At 38.7% G+C, this 21,483-nt stretch overlaps 2 protein-coding genes across 2 annotated transcripts; one reads left to right on the top strand and one right to left on the bottom strand.

Moving 5' to 3' along the window:
• Positions 1-130: 130 nt before the first annotated feature.
• Positions 131-12,153, bottom strand: rcl1 (RNA terminal phosphate cyclase-like 1). Its single transcript, XM_067573876.1, has 9 exons — positions 11,947-12,153; positions 11,423-11,494; positions 10,780-10,955; positions 9,997-10,071; positions 9,734-9,858; positions 8,826-8,951; positions 8,415-8,571; positions 1,704-1,807; positions 131-304 (listed from the first exon to the last, which is right to left on the bottom strand). The coding sequence occupies exons 1-9, from the start codon at positions 12,074-12,076 to the stop codon at positions 151-153; spliced, it is 1,119 nt and encodes a 372-aa protein (XP_067429977.1). The 5' UTR covers positions 12,077-12,153; the 3' UTR covers positions 131-150.
• Positions 12,154-12,459: 306 nt separating this feature from the next.
• ak3 (adenylate kinase 3) lies at positions 12,460-20,912 on the top strand. The gene is made up of 5 exons (XM_067573881.1): positions 12,460-13,265; positions 15,025-15,144; positions 15,605-15,777; positions 18,761-18,879; positions 19,652-20,912. Exons 1-5 carry the CDS (start codon positions 13,118-13,120, stop codon positions 19,761-19,763), a joined length of 672 nt encoding a protein of 223 aa, XP_067429982.1. The 5' UTR covers positions 12,460-13,117; the 3' UTR covers positions 19,764-20,912.
• Positions 20,913-21,483: the final 571 nt, after the last annotated feature.

Genomic DNA, 21,483 nt, shown 5'->3' with positions numbered 1-21,483 from the left:
CGTTACTCAATAACTGCTCATTTCTTACTTTCAACTTCTTGTATACTGTAACACAAATAACCTAAAAGTTGGCGACGTACACAAATAAATCATTATTTTCACATTTAGAAATCAAGACATCACCATGCTATTTATATAAAAATACTTATTTTATTTAAGGGTTTTGTTGATGTTGCTGTAACCAACTCCTACACAGGTCATCAAGACTTTGTCTCCACCTTTCCGTTCGTCTTCTAAAGGCTTCTGAACCTCAATCTTGAACATGATCTGGAAGAAATCTCTAATGTGTCTGAGGAACTCGATCCTACAGAGACAATGAGAGAAGAAAGTTAAGAGAAACAAGATTAAGTTTGAGTTAGTGCATTATTTCTTGCTATATATCCTGGTGTTACTCCTTTCAAGTCACAATAATTAAGGAGATGTAGAGATGTAGCTGGACACAAAATATTCCAACTGTCAATAAATAATACACACTAGGAGTCCCAGAACACAGTGTCCTGGGTCTACTGCATGCTTCAAGTGACATCACTATAGGTCAAAGGTCATCAGTCCTATCTCTAATCTCTCAAGCACATTACGTTCCATTCTTTGTGCTTGGATGTGAAAAATGTGTAATGCAAACAATCTACAGAAACAAACAAAATATGTAGGAGTTTAACTTGAATTTCATAGATTGACAGACAAAAATAAATACACACTGAGGTAAAACATGTCATTGGTCATCAACATTACCTGAGTAGGAGGAAGAGTGTATTGTGATGGCACTGCCAATCTTCAGTTATCATAGTACTGTACTTGAGAGGGACACAGCACCGGTACCATGATAACTGAAAATGGACAGTTCATAGTTCACTCCTCCTTTGTGATGACGACCATGTCTGAAGTCATCTTTTTCTCCTCTCTTTACCATTTTCTTATAGTTTGTTTGCAAGTAAAGAAACTATTACAAAAGCATCACTTGAAGTGTAAATATCTACATTCATCACACATGAACTGACACTGGGTGTGTAAACGGCCATGTGAACACACAGCTGGCCGAGTCCCACGATAACGCATGTAAGCATTTTGAGTACAAAAAAAACAAAACAGATCCAGAGTTGACTGATTTAAACTAGGACTCATTATTTTCTGTCTGTTTTTAAACATTTCTTTTTAATTTTTTTTATTGTAATACAGTGATTGTGCACAATCAGCAACTCATTTGCATTTTAACCCCATTTTCCTCTTTACTTTTTTCAACTAGAGCATTTTCTCAGCTGTGCTTCAGGTAAGAGCAGCTTGTTTACTGTGAACTGCCGCAGTCAGCAGTCTCTTGATGCAAGAAACAACCTTTGGCTGTGTAGGGACACAAGTTTTAGATGAAAATTTGTTTAATCTGATCTGCTCTTTTTAAACAATCCTGTTTTTTTTTGAAAATCAGTACCTGAACAATGAGGCTTATGTATAGTAAACGGATGACAGTTTGCCTCTGTTGTTTATTTGTCCAGCATCTGTGCCCTACAGTGGGATGAGAACTTTGGAATATTGTCCCTTGCCAAGAGGGGACTAGTGGAAGAATAACTAAACGTAAGGTCCAGTGCATTCTACGTTTGGAGAAACTGTATCTGTATATTAACTTATGACTAACTTATGAAGAGCCTGTTGTTAAGTTCAGTGGGGCAGGGAGCTCTATGTGAGTTCATTATTGAATGACAGTGACTTACGTGTATGGGGAGAGGGGTCCAAGTAAAACCTTTGACACGTCCTGTTGGCCAAGGGTCATCAAGAGAAGCGCCAGGCTCTGATTGGTTGAATCCACGAAGCCACCCTAAAACAGAGAAAGATGAGGGGCAATACGTTTCAGTAACAAAAACAACACAGAAATACGTCATGGAGGTGGAGATGTTTAAAAAGAACGCGGTCACCCCATGACCGGAGATTGTTTATCTCAACACTGATAGCACTGTGGTACAAATTATTACTTGTTTTTTTGTTCCTGGGTGTTATTTCCTAATTGCTTATACCTAAAAAGTACAGAAAAAGACTATTATTCCCTTCAAACTTTGAATTGTGACCAGGACAGTGATATTTTGAAATTTACCTGTTTCCTATGGGAAAACAGACAAATGGGGACATTTTCATTCACATAATGTCAGAAAAAACAATGTATGAATCACTGGAAACAATGATGTGACACTGTATTTGGGGGCTGATTTGTGAAATTGATTTACAGTATAATTGTAAATCTTGAAAAACTACTCACTTCTAAATCTTTTGTGGGCACTTCTGTATGACTTTAGTATAAATATGTTAATTTTGATTCATATGTTGTTTTTCTGACTTAATGTGAATGAAAATATGAATTTTTTCCCCGTTTTCCCATTAGAAATTGGTAAATTTCAAAATATCATTGTCCTCGTCACAAAAGCAAAGCTTCAAGAGAGGTGGTTGTACAACAAAGCAACAAAACTAAAACCTAGAGCAAAGTATGTATTAATTATACATACATAGTGACCAAGTAGAGAGTCTTTGAAAAACATGATTCTGTTTTGGTCCTGACCCAAATTTTAGACTGACATATGCTCAAAGCGGTGGGGGGGCAAAAATACTGCCTCGCGGATGTATGCCACCACCAACCAGTCAAGTTGTAGTCAAGTAATATTTATAATGAAGTATAAAGTGTATTTTCCTTGTATGTGTTCACGTTTGGCCAGTAAAACTGATTCTGATAGAACAAAAAGTTGTAGCCATGACAGGAGACAATGCTTCAGATATAGATGTTGCTGCAAAGAAGCTAAACGTAGATGCTTCACACACACACACACACACACACACACACACACACACACACACACACACACACACACACACACACACATCTTCAACCCAGCAGCACAGAAGATCTAAACAATCACCACAGTTTCAAGGTGGGCACCCAAGATTAGTGTCACCACTTCAGTATCTGACCAAATGTAAAATATGGTCACAATCCTCCTTCTGTTTCTGAGTTTAAGTGTTGAATAACGGCCAGAAAAGTATTGGATATAAAATGTCATCACTTAACCATTTTATCCTATTAGACATTTGTGTTAAACTTTGTTATAATTTAGATTTTGAATTCTTGAGCCAAAAATATGTTTTGTGAGGTCACAGTGACCTTTGACCTTTGACCACCAAGTTCTAATCAGTTCATCCTTGAGTCCAAAGAAATTCCCTCAAGGCGTTCCTGAGATATCGCGTTCACGAGAATGAGACGGATGGTTGGATAACCTGAAAACATAATGCCTCCGGTCACAGCTGTAGCCGGCGTGAAGGCATAAAGATTCAGACTGATCCAATAATAAAAGGAAATGCCGCTGATTTTACACATCAAAGTCTGTTTACAGGTCTTGGGCACTAATGCGTAAGTGAAAAAGAGTTGTATAAAGCCTTTTGTGGCTCCAGAGGAAGCTGCGCAAAATCTGATAAAGTGCCTCAAGGGATGTTATTTTTTTTTAACTGTCTACTGTGAATCCGACAATATTACAGGAGTGTAATGCTATAACGGTGGAGTAAAACTGGATCAGGCTGTTCAAGTCAACATACATACTAACAATTGACACGTTTTTGTGGTATCTTTTTGTTCGGTTGGCTTTTTCAAAATTTCAGGTGGACGTTTGAATCTTAAGTATACTGTTAGTTTTTTATTTTATTAGTTCTACTTAATGACAGTGGACACAGCGGACATGTAGCTGCTTTGGCTACGTGTTCCAACTGTGGCACTTTGTCTTTTTTCATGTATACTGTCACTTGTTATAGCTCTACATGTTTCTCCATCTAAAGCTTAATTTTCAGGCTCTCCTGGCTCTTCAGACCTTCTAGCCCTCTACCTAATGGTCCCTTTCCCCCTACATATTACATATTTAGAGGACAGAGGATCCAGTCTGTGTATAAGTGATCACATGCCATCGTGATTACTTGACAACGGCTATGTGTTGTTACCCAACCGTGATGAAGAGGCACATGCAAGACTGGACACACCCCAGAGCATTTTTATAAACTTTATATTTGCTGTCCACTCTTTTATTTGTCAATTTAATTTTTTATTCAGATGTTTAACCATTTGAAGACATTTACCGACCTGATGTCCAAATGTGACACGGCTTAACTGCAGCTACATGGGATCAGTTTCTTGTGCTGTGAATCCATTTTAATGCAGTATGCATGTGGCCCAGTCATGCAGTATTATGGCATCGTGACAGCTTGTCAGCAGGAATATGATTCAATTACATAATCATATCACTGAAACCATAGCCAAACTGTGGTGACATTGTTTTTATTGTTGATGAGGAGAGGATTTTGTTAACTGCATTCTTTCTATAAGAGGATGAGTTTTATCAAACTTGGTAAGCTATAAACTCACCAAATACTTCAAGAATATACAACCATATGGAGAAATACACAATCGCAACTTATTTCCACTATTTTAATACGTTAACAAGCCTTGAGAGTAGACGTATGATGGATTTTCATTTCCTTAAGTTTTACCATATGATTCACAAAGCAAGTCCATCTTAATAGTTAATACATATTACAAATAAGTTTAACATGTATACTGTAAACTATTCATGTTTCTAACATTTAACTCCATGATATTTGACTAAAGAAAACACTGGATTTGCCTCTGGTAAAAGCTCAGTGTTCATTAAGAGCAAGAAACTTGAAATCTGCTACTAAAATACATTTTAAAGTCCAGTTTTATCAAACTTCTACAACTTTTCTCTGACACTACCCACAACTTGAAAAGCATGAGGTTGACTATTAAAGTGTTAAAGTATCTTACCTTTTTCTGAAACTACTTCAATTTTTAAGAAACTTTTTATGCAATTTCCCTTTTTCTTTGGCGTCTCTCTTCACAGCTTAATTTCAGGACCGAAAAAAAATTGTTAACGCCTCTTCTGACAGTTCATCTGAGGCCCTGTCTTTGAGAGAAAACTTAAGATAGTTAGGATTTCCCAAGAGGCCAGCAGCTACCAAGCAGCCACGAGGCCCTCTGGAAAAGTCCCTTGAATCCTTCGAGCGAATGGTAACCCCCTTTCACAAACAGTCCAATCCAAAAAAAAGTTCAAGCAGGTGCGGACACAATTACATTACTATAACACGATTACAGACTGATATAATCCAATAAAATACAAAATCAAGGTGCACCTTCCTGCATTTACTTGTTTGACCTTAAGTCATGAGTTTAAAATCCTTACAAATCTGAACCTTTAAAATTTACAACATAGAAAATTACGGAGAAATCCATGTTTTGCATTGGTTAGCTTTACAGTGAACAATGTGAGGTGTTAAAGCCAATGGCTCCTTTCCTGTGGCAGATTTTAACCTTATTTGAAGCTTTTCTTAGTAAAAATGAACAAACCGAGAAGTTGTGAATTTCATGAGAGCACTGATCAACAATACTTACATAAAGAATAAATAAATATTTCATGGTAGAGACTAATTTCTCAGAGTAACCTTTGACTCAAATTCTGAATGTCTTCAGACTCGTCAATACTAGTCTATTTTTTTTCTTTTTTTTTTTTTTTTTTTTTTACATAACTCTGGAATAACAACTTTCTGCAGATGACTAAACTCTGAATCTCCACACAACATACACACAGCTAAGTTAGTGAATATATGTGAATTTCATTAAATCTAACATAATTTAAAGTGAAAAACTCAACAAAATTTGTTGAGTGCGCCACTTACATCAGCTTCTGTCCATTGTTGATGTTGCTCCCAAAACAAAATGTCCATCGTGTGTATTTGGTTTACTACAAGAGCACTGTACTGATTAACCATAAAACAAACAGACGCGCACATACAGGGCGTCCATTTTTTCCCCCTTTTTTGGTTTTCAAAAATTAACTATTCCAGCAGGAGAGTCACACATCCACTTTACTCTTGTTATCCTTCCTCTTTTCCTTTTTCTCGTCTGCAGCAATCACTCTGTCCTCCTGGTACAGTTACGTATTAAAATCAGCAGTTATTCAAATGCTGTTAAATTTCTGAACACAGTGGATCGACCTGCTCTACCAGCAGCTGTGCCTTTTTCTTTATAAAAAAAAAAAAAAAAAAAAAAAACGTACAAAAATATTTTTAATCCACCATCCTCTGAGGCTGCTAAGCAGAAACATTATCTCCCCACTCTGTTGCTTGGAGTTAAGAGGATGCGTCCAACAATATTGCTCTTTCAGAGTTAATGAGCACTACCCTGACCAGCTAACTGGACTCACATGGCTCCTATGAGAGAGGGCTGAGGGGCAGAGCCTCACAATCACTGGATCTAATTGTACATATTCTGATAAAATGCACTCTGTTTCCCTGTGTGACTGTGAGTCTATCTGAGATGATTTGTTACTATATACGGTACCAGTCAAAAGTTCGTCCGGTGTGTCTAAACTTTTGACTGGTACGGTATGTTTTAGGAACAGCTGAGTTGGTTTGTCTTACAGCTACTACTGTAAGTCACAGTTGAGGACACGGGTTGAGAAATGACGACATAAAATGTGACCCAGTTGTTGGTTTTTTTTTCCTGTGGGCTCAAACATAACTGTGAATCTGCCCTCGAGAATTCACGATTTATCGAGCATGTTTGAACAAACAACACTCAGCTGACACATCACTTCATAAACTGAAACACTGGGAAGTTGCTGACATTTGACCTCTGCAAAGCCCTAAAGTATCTGTGACTTGAAAGTAGATTCCTAGGGCGCCTTACAGTGTTCCGTATCAAATAAATACGATGTGATGAAATATTTGAATCAACTGTGTAAAATTTATAAATGTACCAAAAAAAAAATTGTGAAATAATTTAAGTTATTAAAACTCAACATGAAATGTTCGTGTTCGATTTTAATGATAAAAGTTTTATTGGAGTTCTTTTTTGGTTTTAATCACATCATCTTTTCATAATAATGGAGATGTAGCCAATTGCCAAAATGTTGTCCAGGTAACTCTGAAGTAACCGGTTAAGACTGCTGCCGTTAACACTGGTTCTTCAGTTTGATGCTCAGTAGGTCGGTGTTGTGTTATTTCCTCTTAAAGTAGTTTGTACTTTGTTCTTTCAGACATATTTTCAGAGAGATATCTACATCTAAAGATCAATACAGTATACAGCACCTATTATCGAAAGGCTTTAAAATAATACTTTTATTTACTCATATCACCCAGGTCCTGACCTAGCCAGCAGGACAAGAAACTTCTTACAAGTCCAGACTTGTCCAACAGACATTCTTACATGCTTCATTAGCAGCCCGCAGCATCCATGTTAACAGAGCTGAGAATGTGTCTGACTGAAATGCCTGGATGGAAATGCCCTTTATTTGCTCTCTACATTATGGTTCTGCCGACAATCAGTTTCTCAGTTGAATTCCAGACTGAGGTTGATGGTCATTACCAGGGAATGTGGGTAAACAAGGACAGCGAATGTCATTGTTTCATGCTGGGATGCTAATGTGTCCTGACTATGTATGTCAGGTATTCCCCAACAATTTTCAATTACCCGGGGACAAACTGAAAACCTTTACTCCAGCTGCTGCAGGGAAATGAAGTACTGGTATCAACTTCTAAGATTTTCCAGCAAAGCAACCAACCAACAAAAAGTAGATTTCTGATTAAGTTAAGTTACTGCAAGTTACTACCCAGCACAGATGCTTACTAAAAATATATTCTAACAAAAAAATTCAATAGTAAAATAGTGTTGGCTGTACTCCGTAAACCGTTATCAGGCTTGTTGGAGAGCAGTATGGACAGGTAACTAATATGGCTCATTTAATTATGCAAATAAAAAAACAGGACAGGCTTGGTATTTTGAATGGCAGTTGCTCGGTAGATCAGTTCATGGATGAAAGCCTTCAGTTGCAGTATTTCAATGACTGAAACACAGACGCACACTATGCACAATCATTTCTTGCGGCCTTTTGTTTGCAAATCCACACTGGTCTGATTTCATCGCTTCTCTAAATCCCCAAACAAAAAAAAAAGAACATTTTTCGCAGTTGGCTTTAAAACAAAAAAAACGCACCCTTCATGTTGTAAATCAATAGCAAGCCTTTCCTTGTTCTGTTAAAACAGCCAATTTTGATGTTTATGGGCAGAGGATTTGTTTGTGAAAAATCTGAAAACCTTGGCCAGATTCCTGAGTGTGACTTAGTGTCTGTGCAACAGCAAAGAAAACACTCTTCTTCGCAGCAGCCAAGCTGAACCCGTAGAATCATTGTTTATTCTGTATTTCCCAACGGTTAATGACAATAAATGCAGTGTAGTGCTTAAATTTTTACAATAAAACATGTATGTCAAAGACCAAATTAAATCTGATCTGAGGCTAAGACAACTGGGATCATGGATCATTTCTTTGAAGAGCACAAAAACCACATATGTGGAGTACATGTGAGGGTTTTTGCAGCACTTACCCGATGCACCTCCTCCAAAAGCAGCTTGGCACAGTTCTTGCCGAGGTCTTCTGGCAAAATAGGGTCTCCCTGGCCCTGCGGCGTCGATGACATCTCAGCACTGAGGAAGCAGCCATTCAGCGTCTCTGCCACCAGTGTAAGACCAAAACCCGGAGACCTGCAGCAAACCAACATGAATTATTTAGCGTCTTTCTCTGAGTAAGGGTTGAGAAACAGGCAGAAACACACGCAAAGTAACTGAGATAACTGGAACTGGTAAGTAGCATTTTTACATTTAAACTGTAGTGAAGATCAACAAGAATAACAGTAATAAATACTGTTCAATGCTCCTCCCAAAAGGAGGCAGTAACAGAGCTGGAAAAAGACCAACAAGTGATGACACTGCAATTACATGAATGTTGAGATACTCACTTGCCAGAGTTGGCGCCTTTCATGTGGTCGGTGTAGATGTAGATGTCTGGAATGAACTGGTTGAGGATGCTCCTGGCTGACTCCACGATCCTGTTGGCCATCTGTGGGGAAACTCGCACTGAATATCTGGGTTTAGACCGTCAAGGACCTTTCATACAACAGCGTGAGGTCGCAGGAATAAAACAACTTGTGGTCTGACTGTGTGGGTGCGAGCACACACACACCACCGATATTCATCCATGACAAAAATTAGTTCAACTTCAGCTGAAAGGAGCAAAACCTTGAGAAACAAGTCGCTGGCATGTAATAAAAACATGTTGAAAACCGAGACAGCCCTCTGTGCTTGATGAGTAACTGTATCAACATATTGACAACATTATGTGCTACCAAGTTCAGGCAGACAATAGACAAGTTTAGTTTTACAGTTCTGGCATTCATGAGGAAATAGATACCGAAGGTGAAATGATTATACACATACTTGATTTGGCAATCAACAGGAACTATTTCGATAATCGATCAGTTTTTTGTGCAAAAATGCTCTAAATTCTCTCATTCGAACTTTTCCAATGTGAGGATTTGCTTCTGCTTATATCATTGCAAAATTTATTATCCTAAGCTTTTGGACTGTTGGTCAAATAAAACAAGACATTTGAAGCAGTCACATTGGACTTTAGGAGATTACCAGTGACAATAATTGTGACGTTTCACTATTTTCTCACATTTTATAATAAAAATTATTAAATAATAAGTAGATGAATTGATAATGAAAATAATTGTCAGTTGTAGCGCTTTTAGATAAAATAGAAAACAACAGGACTGAATTGTAAGACGGCTTTCAAATAACTGTTTGTATCACTTTAATTTTTTTTACAGGTGAAAATAAGACCATGTGAGCTTGAGAAGGATACGCCATTCCTCTGATCCTCTTAATCTTTCCCGGGTCAGTCAGCTGCACTGGCCTGATGGTCCTGCAGACGGGACATGTGAAAACTACCTCCCCTCCCCCACCGGGTGCCATTCCTCTCTTCACCACCTGAGGGAGCAGCGGCAGGGAGAGAATGAGACGGGAGAAAAGAGAGGGTGACTCGGTTGTAAGTTGTGAGTAGCAGCACTATATTTGACTGGATCACATTATACCGTGCTTGTCAACAGACGACCACGGTGCCCTCACCTTGAGTTCAAAGCTCGCTCCATCGATGCCGAACTTCTTCATCAGAGGGAGCGCTGTGGACTTCAGCAGGTCGACCTGCGGCAGGCGGATAAGTTTAAATACTCAAACATGCTTCTGCAAAGTGTTGAAAATGGTGACTACCTTGCAAAAAAAACACCACAACAACACTGCACAATGGACTCCTAACAAATAGTTCCTATCACAGCTAGAAGCAGAGACGCTCTTCACTGTTTCCATGACAACACCTCTCTCCAGTGTCTTCAGGTCATACTTCTTACTTGCTTCCTCGTCTGTGGTTTGCTGACATTACACACTTTGGAACAATGCAGCTCACAGCAAAATAAAAAAAGAAAAAAAAAGAAAAAGAGGATGCAGCAGCTGAGACTGTCTTACTGGCAATTTTAATGCTGTAACAACACGTTAAAAATGCAGAAGCAAAGGATCTGGAGACAAAAATGGAGTCACAACAAGGAAAAGAGACCGCATTTACAAATTTAAAATGTGGACCAGAACACTCAAGTCAATATATGAACCTGATTATGACCCTGATCTATTATGTTATGGTCTAAAATTGACTGCCTCGTACTTCAAATGTTCAAACTACAGTTTATACTAACACCATGTTTCTCCTGCAACACTGAGCTAACATGCACTTGACAACACAAAGAAATCTCTTTATATCCACACAGTCAGATAGATGAGTCAAAACTAATTCAGATGTACAAACATATAAAAACATCAAGTAGCAAGATAGAAGACGATCAGATCAGATCACGTCCTCACCGTCGGGTCATTGGGGTCGTTGGTGACTCCCCTCAGAGTGGCCTTCAGAGTGGTCTTCATGAACGGAGCCAGCATGAGCAGGGCCTCCAGATAGTATCCAACCGAGCGCTGCAGGTTACAGTCATGCTCTACAGAGCCGCCATACAACAAGCCGGGCTGGTAAAACAACACCGTGCCTTGCAAGGACAGAAACATAAAGACAGTGAGAGAGTCTGTAACATAGATGACGGTACTATTAGCAACAGTCTCTACACAATCCTGATGTTTACGGTCTTTTAGAAGCAGAACCGCTATATAAAAATGGAAAAAGGGTATGTACAAGGAAGCCATTAGAATTTGGCAAAATAGTCAAGACAGAAAAATAATGTTTTCTTCTAGTTAATGCAGTGAACTGAAGTTTCTCTCTGTATAATCAGAAGGTTATTATTATATTATGACATCACCACAGTTCAACTAAACGCCACACAGGCAAAACTGACAAATTCTGCGGATAACCTAAAATAAATCCCATCTTTCATATTCAAGGTGTTGAGCAATGCTGAAATGTCAACTCTTTGGCACCCTCTGGCAGTAAACAGTAGTTAGATAAACCACACAGTCTGTGACAAAGCCAACAGTCATATATCCTAATTTTAATACTCACCTGTTTGGTTTATCTCTATTCTGGACCCATTTGTCACTTTATCGAGCAGTCTGATGAAACTGGCTTCAAAATCTGGAAAAAAACAAGACAAAAATTCAGTTAAACCCGCCACATTAATTTATGGATGAAAGTCATGTTGTCTTAAAGGAGAAGAAAAATGAAAAAAAATAAACTTTTTTATGCTAACAAGTAGGTTAGAACAAACTAGAGTCTTCTTTATATAATTTACACACAGTATTAAAACATCTGGAGTCCAATACATGGTCATAAGTATCAAATAAGAAACTCAACTAATATAAGGTTGTCACTGGTTGAATACTTGCCACAAACGAATAAAAACGACGCAACTTTTGCAGTGTTAGGTAAGATTAAATTTATCTACCACTTACACTACTGTCTCATCATTTCTCCACCTCTGGCGCCCAGTGATTAAACACACTCCCAACTGCGTAACAGCTAGCTCCCGTTAGCTTCCGAGCTAACTGCGACGCCACATGAAGAAGAGTGAAGAAGCAAAAACTCACCGCGGAGCCCCGGGTTGTCGTCTTTGGACCTGATGTTTGTAATTTTCACACGCTTCCCGCTGAGTGTGGATAAAACCAGCCGCTGTCGGAAGAAATTGCAGCCTTCATAGGTGAGCCCCTGACTTGCCATGTTATTGTTGTTTCTGCCTGGCTGGCGTCAGTGGAAATCCACGTGTGTTTGTCCAGGAACACGTTGGTGGGAGGCGAGGTTACGGCACGACAGGAGGGTCAAAAATGCGTTTTTTTAACAGGAGGCATTGCCGCAGTTTGCCACTAGATGGCGCCAGATCATCATTGATTAAAACAATATAGGAGTGGTCTCATAATATCATTGCGTCTTAAAGGCACAAGATGTAAACAAACGGATAATACCAACATTTCTCTTTTATCTATCTTTAATATGGACTCTAGATAAATTAAATTGAAGTTAATTGGAACTCATTGTCGCTCTCAAAAGGACTGACATGTCTTTTAATAGGCTGTTAAAAAAAAAAAAATCTATACCAAAAGTTATTGATGTTCCCTGAACTATTATGGTTTTATTTGGATCAAAATGTCTGAAAACGTTATTCAACTCATTTAAAACTGTCCAAAATGTTTCAGAAGCTGAGTATGAGAGAGCAGATTGGTTGCTCATCCCAGCCTTCCTGCCAATCTGCAGGTCTGTCCGCTGAAGGGATCGAGGCTCGGAAGGGATTAATCACTGCAACCTTGCCGACAAGCTTTTTCCGCCCGTAGACCAATTACATAACGGCATTATACAATAAACACATCTCCAGTAAACCGTAAACAGTGACATGAGCGACTAAGTTCCACAACAAGCTGGAGAAAGGGGCTCATTTCGCTCGTCGTGCGTCGTCGAGGGAGCGCATCCTTATCTGCCCCCACTGACGCTGCACTGGGGACTGCACAGTTCTCGCTTTCTTCCTCCTCCTCCTCCTCCTCCTCCTCCTCCTCCTTCTGTTGGGCTGAGGGGAAATAAAAGTCAACGTCCAGTGGGAGACCAGACTGTCTGCAAAAGACGCGCCCACTCTTGGTTACGTTGCGCACTTTCTCGGGAAAGTGCTGTGATCCACGCTTGACTGAGCATCCAGGAGGGGGGTGGTTTACATGGGAAGGATACGACTGTTCTGATCCTAAAAACTCAAATTGAACCCACATTCCTGTAGAAATGGTTCTGCAAAAGATTTTCCGTGCTGTCATCATGGGACCTCCCGGGTCGGGGAAGGGGACGGTGTCTGCGCGCATAACCAAAAGTTTTGGGCTGAATCACCTCTCCAGTGGGGATATTTTGAGAGCCAACATCAACGCTAAAACTGGTAAGAATGCGGTGCTCTATCTCACACAAAAACTTAGGAAATATAAGATCTACTTCGATACAAATCTTTGTCAGCAATCTCAGCGTGTTTAGAAGTCAGGAGGCTGCAACACAGGATTATTTCAGGTGTGTGTTACCTGTTAAACAAATAGAAAGGAATACTCTACAGATTGTTATCTGGAGGAGATTCACTGTTAAAAACAATCAACAAAATGCATGATTATGCTAAAAATATAAGCAGATTATTACACATAAAAGAGACAACTGTAGAGAGTTAATGGTTGGAAAAATAAAAAAAACACTTTCTGCACTACCATGATAAGACCACCACTCCTCTAACAGTTTGATTTCTCATCTTGCTGTGAAGAAGAGGTTGAACTGGGATTGAATAGAAAATAACATGTGCTCTCTTTTAGCCAAGGCCAAACTGGTTTTCAGGGTTATGTAGGCAGTTGCTTTATGTTTATACTGTAAATACTTGACCCAACACTGTCTGGACTTTGGAAGGAGGCCTACTGCTCCTCAATATCACCTTGGAGGAAGATAAAGAGAGGTGTAAAGATAATAGATTGAAGGTTATGCACGTTTGTTCTTTGAGAGGAGGGACTACAGGAACTTTTAGGTCACAGCAGTAATGTGTGGTTGAAAGAGGATCTGGAGTGTTTTGCAACGACTGCTTCTGCACAGTCCATCTTGAACTTTTACACAAGCACGCATGCATGTGATGTTATACTTCCATATTATATGTGTGCGGCCATTCTCCAGTTCCTCAGTTTAACTAATTCATTGCTTTGTTGGCTTCACGTGAGCAGCTGGCAGTCAAAACAGTTCTACTGCTGCCTTTTTTGGTGTGTGCATTGCATATAAACTCTATTACAATGTTCTAAAAGCACTAATGCACTTATCAGCAGTAAGATCCTCCTTAGTTGTCTCTTTGCCAATCCTTGCCTTGCTGAACTGGTGGTGTCTTAGCTCACTGCTGTGCAATTTGTATATTTATCACATTTTCAAAACTTAAGGAAAACAGCAGCCCATCCTGTAGTTTGTGTATGTTAGCAACACAGAATAAGTTATACATAGTTTATTTCCTGGTAAAACTGTAGTTATTTCCTGTGTGTGGTCACTCAGTTGGTTGTATCCTTTGCTCTGCTTCATGATGACATCAGAGCACAGTCAGGTCATTTTTGCAGAGCTTGTCAGGAAATTCCTTTCTTTCGCTGGACCCCGACCAATTAAAGTGGAAGCAATAGGAAAAAGAAACTCTCGTGCCTTAACCTCCCTAAACCTGGATACTCCTGTTAAATGTTTCATGCAGTAGCTTTCCAGCTGAAAAATGTTCCACACTGTTTTACAGTATAAAGTAGTTCTGTGTTTGCTTGTGCAGCTTGATTGTAGCTACTTTTTAAGATGATTATATTGAGTTAAGTATTCAAAACCAACATACCAAAAACTGCTCTTATGCATCCAGTGGAGATGTAGATGTTCTGTGCATCATTTTAAAACACATTTCTGTATCTTTTTACACATTTAAAGTACAGTTCTGTGGTGTTTAAACAATGCTGGGCTGCACAGTGTATCTATAATGATGACCCATTAACAAAAACATGAAAAAGTTAACATTTTTCTTGAGAAAATATATGTCATTAGATACTATTGGCAAGTAGGTGCAGCCAACCTGCCAGGAAAAAGAAGACTAAATTTTGTAATGAGTATGAACAGCATCCTTTCTCTCTGTCTCTGTTTTTCTGTGTGTGCTTTAGAGCTCGGTCTATTGATGAAGTCCTGTATTGATCAGGGTCAGTTGGTACCCGATGACGTCATGTCTCGTCTCATCCTGAGTGACCTGAGAGCGCTGAAGCAGAGCAGCTGGCTGCTCGATGGTAAGAAATGATTTCTAGTAAAAGCCTACTAATCAGTATTGTTTGTTAGAGGTCTCACAACACTTGTGAGGTCATTCATTGATCTTTTGAGTGTATCCACAGTTTGAGAATAATGACTCATATTTACCCGGGAAAATCACATGATAGTTTGGAACATACACACCCTTCTTATCTCTTATCTTCATATAAACTTAAGACGATAGAAACTCCTTTAAGTTTAGATTTAAGGAGCTCACAGGAACTGCTTGATCAGTAGTAGATATTCATCTCTAGTTGCCTCCCTCCTTCTAGAGAGTGGGTACTTGGCTCTTTCTAGGGCTCTTTTCTCATGGGAGGTAATGAATCTCAGGTTTTATTAGACCCCATCTGATTCAAAACCTGGTATAGTTATTTATCACATCTTTCTTTGTCCCCTATCCCATTTGTCTCACTTTCCTGTGTCTGTCTGTCTCTCTACCAGGTTTCCCTCGCACAGTATCCCAGGCAGAGGCTCTGGACGATGCCTACACTGTGGATTCAGTCATCAATCTCAATGTACCTTTCCAGACCATTAAACAGAGACTCACCTCTCGCTGGACTCACCTGCCCAGCGGCAGAGTCTACAACATAGATTTCAACCCACCAAAAGTCCCTGTAAATACATCTTCTTTTACCTATTACTCCTTCTTTGTTTCAGTTTCTGACAACCAATGTCTTTACAAATATAAATGTCCATGAGCTTTAAATTGGGTTAATACATTCCTAAGGACCTGAGGGAAGGAAAAGCACAGGTGTAAATAATAAAGTTAACAATGGCTGAATCTCATTTAGCTGCTTCAGTTTCAGGGTCCTGGTATTGTGCATGCTGGCTTGCTGTCACGCACTGCTATGGCTCACTGGGACACTTGAATAGAACAAAGACATCATTTATGTGATTAGTAACACCTGTGTTTCACAACATGTCAAAATGTCTGCTGTGAAAAAGTCCCATTGGCTTTGCTCCTAAGAAGTAAATCCTACTGTTATCTTTATTACTGTATTGTCTTTGCTTCTCCTGCACCTCTTAGAAGAACCAACCAAGCAGAGATAAACCCAAATATATTGACCTAACAACAGATTAAGAGACATAAAACTGAGAAAAAGAGGCCACAAGTGACACAAAACAAACATTATGCTAATGAAAAAAAACCCAGAAAACTGAGGAGAGAGTGAACAAAAATTAGCTGCAAGCAATGACAGAGTAAGAAAACGGGAAAGACGGGAAGATAAAACAATAGATCACTTGTTTGCTGTGCAAATCCAAGTGGAGACCTTTGCCCTCATCTGGCTCAATTAGCACTGGATGAGAGCAAAGGTGCTTAACTGATGGCAGACTGACAGTTTTAGCAAAGACTGACAGTTTGAGTTTTGCGTTAACAATAGTGGACTCACACTTCTTTTGGTTTTTTTTTTGAAGGGACATGGGAAGACTGGGAGATATGGGAGACAGAGGAAGGCAGGGATGGATTGAAATTTCCACAATTATTGACATTATAGTTAAAATATGCATTTGGAAGGTTTATTCAACATCTTAAAACTGTTGGTTTTGTCAAGATGTGTGCCATGCAAATCATTTCTTTGAAGCATTGTGTCTTCTTGCATGTTGCCTCTGTTTCCATGACTACATGCAGAGCTCTCTGGTCATTTAAGGATAAGATTTGTAGAAAACAGAATCTAACATCGACCAGGTTATTCCTTAGAGAGATCAACAATATTTTTTTCTTATGTAATTTTCGACAATAGCAAATTTAGAGACTAATCTAATTTCCTGCTATCTCTAATTAGTAAGTTATTAGCAAATAAACTAAGTTATAAATGATATGTTGTATATTATATCGGAATGAATAGTCATTGAAATTATTTTTTATCAGAATCATGATATTGTAGTGATTATTTTGGTTCAGTTGTGCACAGTTAAATTGACAAACTTGACAAAGAACGGCCATCTAACGGCTTTGAACGCCTGTTTCTGTTTAACTGATGGATGAAACACAGCTAACTTACTTGTGGTCTTGTGGTCACATGTGCGTGTTCTCTCTGTGGCAGTGATTTTCTGCACGTTCCTGCTACACCTCCTGCACAGTCTGGAGGAGTAACACGTTTATAGTTAATCATTGGCTTCAGTCTATCCATCACAGTCTTCTTTGAACAAGGACAGTGTGATAGAAACTGTAAAAACTGGAAAAAACTGGAACAAAATCAGTTAAGTCAAGGCTTTAAAACTTGTGGGTGTATATGTGCGTATCAGTGAATACTAATATTTCCTCACGGCTTTAAGCAGCTGTCACCCGCCCTCTAAAGATAAATATTGAACAGACTTAGTGGTTGTTTTATCAGGGTTCATCTACCTTCTACTTGCTCTCAGAATAACTTGATTTGTTTAAGGCATGAATTCATCAAGGTGTTGCAATCATCCCACAGAAATCTCTTTAGAGTGAATCATTCATTTCATGCAGATCAGCACATTCATCCTGCATATATCATGTTTCCCCTCAATCCACAAGTGCTCTGTAGGGACGGAGTATGCTCTCTGAGTAAACTCAAGGTGCTGTCATATTCCTGGAACTGTCTATGCATGTTTCATAACAACATCTCTTGCTAAATTTGCAAAAAAGGTAGACTGACACTGTGAAGGGAAGCGACGATAATGTTTAGATATTCTGTTTTGCTCAAATGATGCTTTGTTTTACACCACACAGATGGGTTTTTTTTACTGTGGTCACTGTCCAGTAGACCTTTTTCACTGCAGATATTTTAACATGCCATACCAGGAAAAGCACAGGTGTATTTAATAACATGACATTATGTGTGCAGGTTTCAGCACCTTTGTATTTTGCATGCTGGCTCAATGGCTTTTCTCAGTGGGACACCTAAATGCATCGGAGCCACCATTGATGTTATTAGTAACACCCGTGCTTCTGCTGCTATGACAAGTCAAAACGTGTGCTGTGAAACAGGTCTATAACATCCTCAGAGCTGGAGACTACAGGTCACCGTAAGGGCCAATCACATGTCTTTATTTCCACCCCTCACCCTTTGGAACAGAGTTACAAGTGGTAGTGGTTGAAATATTCCCCTGTGAAGTGAGACAACCCTTCAGTCATTAGGGAAATGACTGACTGCTCTACTGGCTTATGTTAAGATCTTATATGTATACACCACAGAGATGACGTCTAACACAGGGTGAAAAATGAAAGAAAATCTGTTGAATAGTCAACACACCAACTTTACCATTGTCAGCCTTTTCTCTTCTTGGTCAACTGATTTGAAAGCAAAGGCACCACTTTGTGTTTCTTGAGCAGTGTTTACATTCCAGTCTCTGTGCTGTGTCTGCGGTCTAGTACAATGATAGGGAATTACATGAAGTTTGAAGCATGTATTAAGCAACTCTGTCTCAGCAGGCTAACCTTAACCCTCACATTTTTCTGCTGACCATTTATTATATGATATTTCTTCGCATTATTCAGCAGAAAACTGAACAAAATCGTTCAGTTGCAATTTGCAGTGAACATACCTCATGTCAGAAAGTACTATTACAGCATGTCAAGCAGGTGTTTTTAAGTAGGCAATGTCTTAAACATTTGATTGTTTTCTTCAGGGTTTCGACGATGTGACAGGGGAGCCTCTGGTCCAGCGGGATGATGACACACCAGAGACAGTCACAAGGAGACTGAAGGCCTATGAAAATCAGACAGAGCCTGTCTTAGAGTACTACAGGTAGAATAGCACAGATAAATAACACTATACACCTCACTTACTTACATATCTGTCCAAGTATTACATCACAGGGACTCAGCTCATTACAATAACTTATTGTGCATCCAAGCACAGAGAAATCAAAGAGGCAAAATGGGCAGATGTTTGACTGCGTTACTGAGTAATATGTACTAGTGTATTTCGCATAAATGCCACAATATAGGTAAAAGGTTACAAATGCTTCTGAACCTTGACCCCAGGCCTGCACATTCCCCACAGTGGCTTTAATGACTGAAAAATGTCTTAAGGACCACATTCCAAGAGGATAAGCTGTGCAGAAAGCAGTTTTCTCTGTGAATACACAGATACTTAAAAAAATGTTATCCATGTTTACCAGAATCAATAAAACTAAGGCAAAAAAACAACAACACACAAAAAAACCACAAGTACAAATACTATCCTTGTGGGGCTGTGGACCCAGTTTGAAAATAACATGCATCATTACTTCTATTTTGGGACTAATTAGGTAGGAAAACATTACTGTTTTCCCTTAAAGCACAGGGATGTGCTTAGCTAGTGTCCCACTTATTTTTACCACAATGTTTAAGAGGTTGTTTATCATTTCAAGGAAGAACTGTAGAAAATTAGACTGAGGATAGAAGGTGTTCACTTTGAATAATAAAAACAGTAGATTCTATGTATATTAACCAACAAATTGTTGTGTTGTAATATTCAAATAACAGTCCCAATAGTGACTGTAGAAAATGACATCTGTGTTTCTTTGCTCTTTCAGGAGTAAAGGTGTGCTAGAGACCTTCTCCGGGACTGAAACCAACAAGATCTGGCCGCACGTCGAGGCTTTCCTCCACAAAAAACTCCCCTCAGTCAATCAGAGAGTTGCGTAGAAAGTCTGAACAGAAAGACACAAGAAGATCACCAGGAGAAACCACTCTAGTTCACTTCTGTGAAACAAGAGGAGAGCCATCAGTGCATTAATATATTCTGAATGTTCAAAATGAGCGGGAAGCACATACAGTTTATATCAGGAAGAAATAGTACATTAAGATGTTGTTGGGAAAACTCTACTTTTGAAGTGCTTGTTGCACTTCTGTCACTGAAATTAGTTCCTGAAACTTTCAGGACCTGAACATGAAATCCTTCAAATATTAATTCATTCAATGACGTGCCTTTAGAAAGCCAGGAGACTTCACTGAATCAAACATCAAGATGTTTAACAGTAGAATATTAAGGTCTCTATCATGTGAGATGTTGAAATGCACAGATAGAAACAGTTGTCATCTCTGGTGAACACAGCCAGTCGAGTATCAATTTTTATAGTTTTCCAATTACAGTAATGGGTTTGTTTGATGGTAATGACACTCCTAAATAAGCACTCATGAAGAAGGTTCTCGAAACTAAATAACATACTTTCCAGCAAAAGTGTGCATACTGGAACTGCCTCATTGGGGCTACTTTTTATGCAGTGGGTATTTGCCCCTAAAGGGAAACGTGCCATGTTCTACAAATGACTGTAAATTCACTTTTTGCACTCAAGTGCCTTTACTGTTTTTACAAATGTAATGTGTAGCTCAGTGAATGTAGTTTGTAAATACTTTTTATGAATATGGACCAGAGAATCATGTAGAAAATGACCACACTTATATTTAATATTTTAACGTTTAATTATCACAAGAAATCATTATTATATGTAACAGCTCAGTGTAACCACCTCAAGTCTTAATAGTGTTGCCTCCAAATGAACCAGGTGTTCCTTGTTGTGACCAAGTCTGTCGATGTATACTGATATTTGCCATTTTAATGTGACTTGACAACTTTAATTGAAAAATATATATTAATTTAAAACATTTAAAGCACAGTATGTACAGGGCTTTCATCTCATTAAAACATATCAGAGCATATCAGTTCTGTGTTTTTGCACTTTGGTCTTAAGGATGTTTCACCACGTTAAAGCCACAGAAATGCTAACCTGCATCTTGATGAAGGTTTCTGCAATGTGTGTATTTCTAAACACATGAATACAATGTTTAAAAGCACATGTCCTCTTCGTAGAGTGTTTATTACGTTTCAAAAGACACTTCTGATACTAGCAACTGTATTTAGTATATTATTGTACACCGGAATTACACATCTCGTCATTTGTTTTAATGTGTCTGATTTCAATTAACAGTTAAGGAAAAAGCTATTTCTTGGCCTATAGTTGTTACTGCACATCTACAAAGAACATTTAAAAGCGTTTTTTTATACTGCATTTCAGTTTCTTACGGTGACAATAAAGCCAAATCTTACACTAGCCTACTGTGAATGACAGGTCTAATTCATATAATTGTCCTCAAGATTATAGCCTAGTGACAGAAACTCTTACACCACGTCAGATTCTGTGATTATATTTAGATAGTTTGGGATGTCGTTTAATACAACAGTTAAGGCCAAACAGTCATTTTGCATAGTTTAGTCACTGTGGAGAAAAAAAAAGAGAAAAAATAAACATTTAAGTCTACAACACACTATTTTTAGCTTTACTGCTGACATTAGCCGTTTGTTTACAGTGTTTCTAATGCCGTATATGTGAACAGACCAGTGCAATGTAAATCTGTGAAATAATAA

The sequence above is a fragment of the Thunnus thynnus genome, chromosome 19, assembly GCF_963924715.1.
Source record: "Thunnus thynnus chromosome 19, fThuThy2.1, whole genome shotgun sequence".
NCBI classification, from domain to species: Eukaryota; Metazoa; Chordata; class Actinopteri; order Scombriformes; family Scombridae; genus Thunnus; species Thunnus thynnus.
Note: the sequence above shows the minus strand (reverse complement) of the source record. Positions and strands in the feature narration are given on the sequence as shown.

Bases quoted from the DNA above. Each gene is read 5' to 3' on its own strand.
- ak3 (XM_067573881.1), top strand. From the start codon at position 13,118: ATGGTTCTGCAAAAGATTTTCCGTGCTGTCATCATGGGACCTCCCGGG. The intron at 13,266-15,024 runs GTAAGAATGCGG...TGTGTGCTTTAG, and splicing joins CAACATCAACGCTAAAACTG to AGCTCGGTCTATTGATGAAG. The intron at 18,880-19,651 runs GTAGAATAGCAC...TTGCTCTTTCAG, and splicing joins CCTGTCTTAGAGTACTACAG to GAGTAAAGGTGTGCTAGAGA.
- rcl1 (XM_067573876.1), bottom strand. From the start codon at position 12,076: ATGGCAAGTCAGGGGCTCACCTATGAAGGCTGCAATTTCTTCCGACAG. The intron at 11,495-11,946 runs GTGAGTTTTTGC...GTTTTTTTCCAG, and splicing joins CGACAACCCGGGGCTCCGCG to ATTTTGAAGCCAGTTTCATC. The intron at 9,859-9,996 runs GTGAGGGCACCG...CTGCTCCCTCAG, and splicing joins GAGCGAGCTTTGAACTCAAG to GTGGTGAAGAGAGGAATGGC.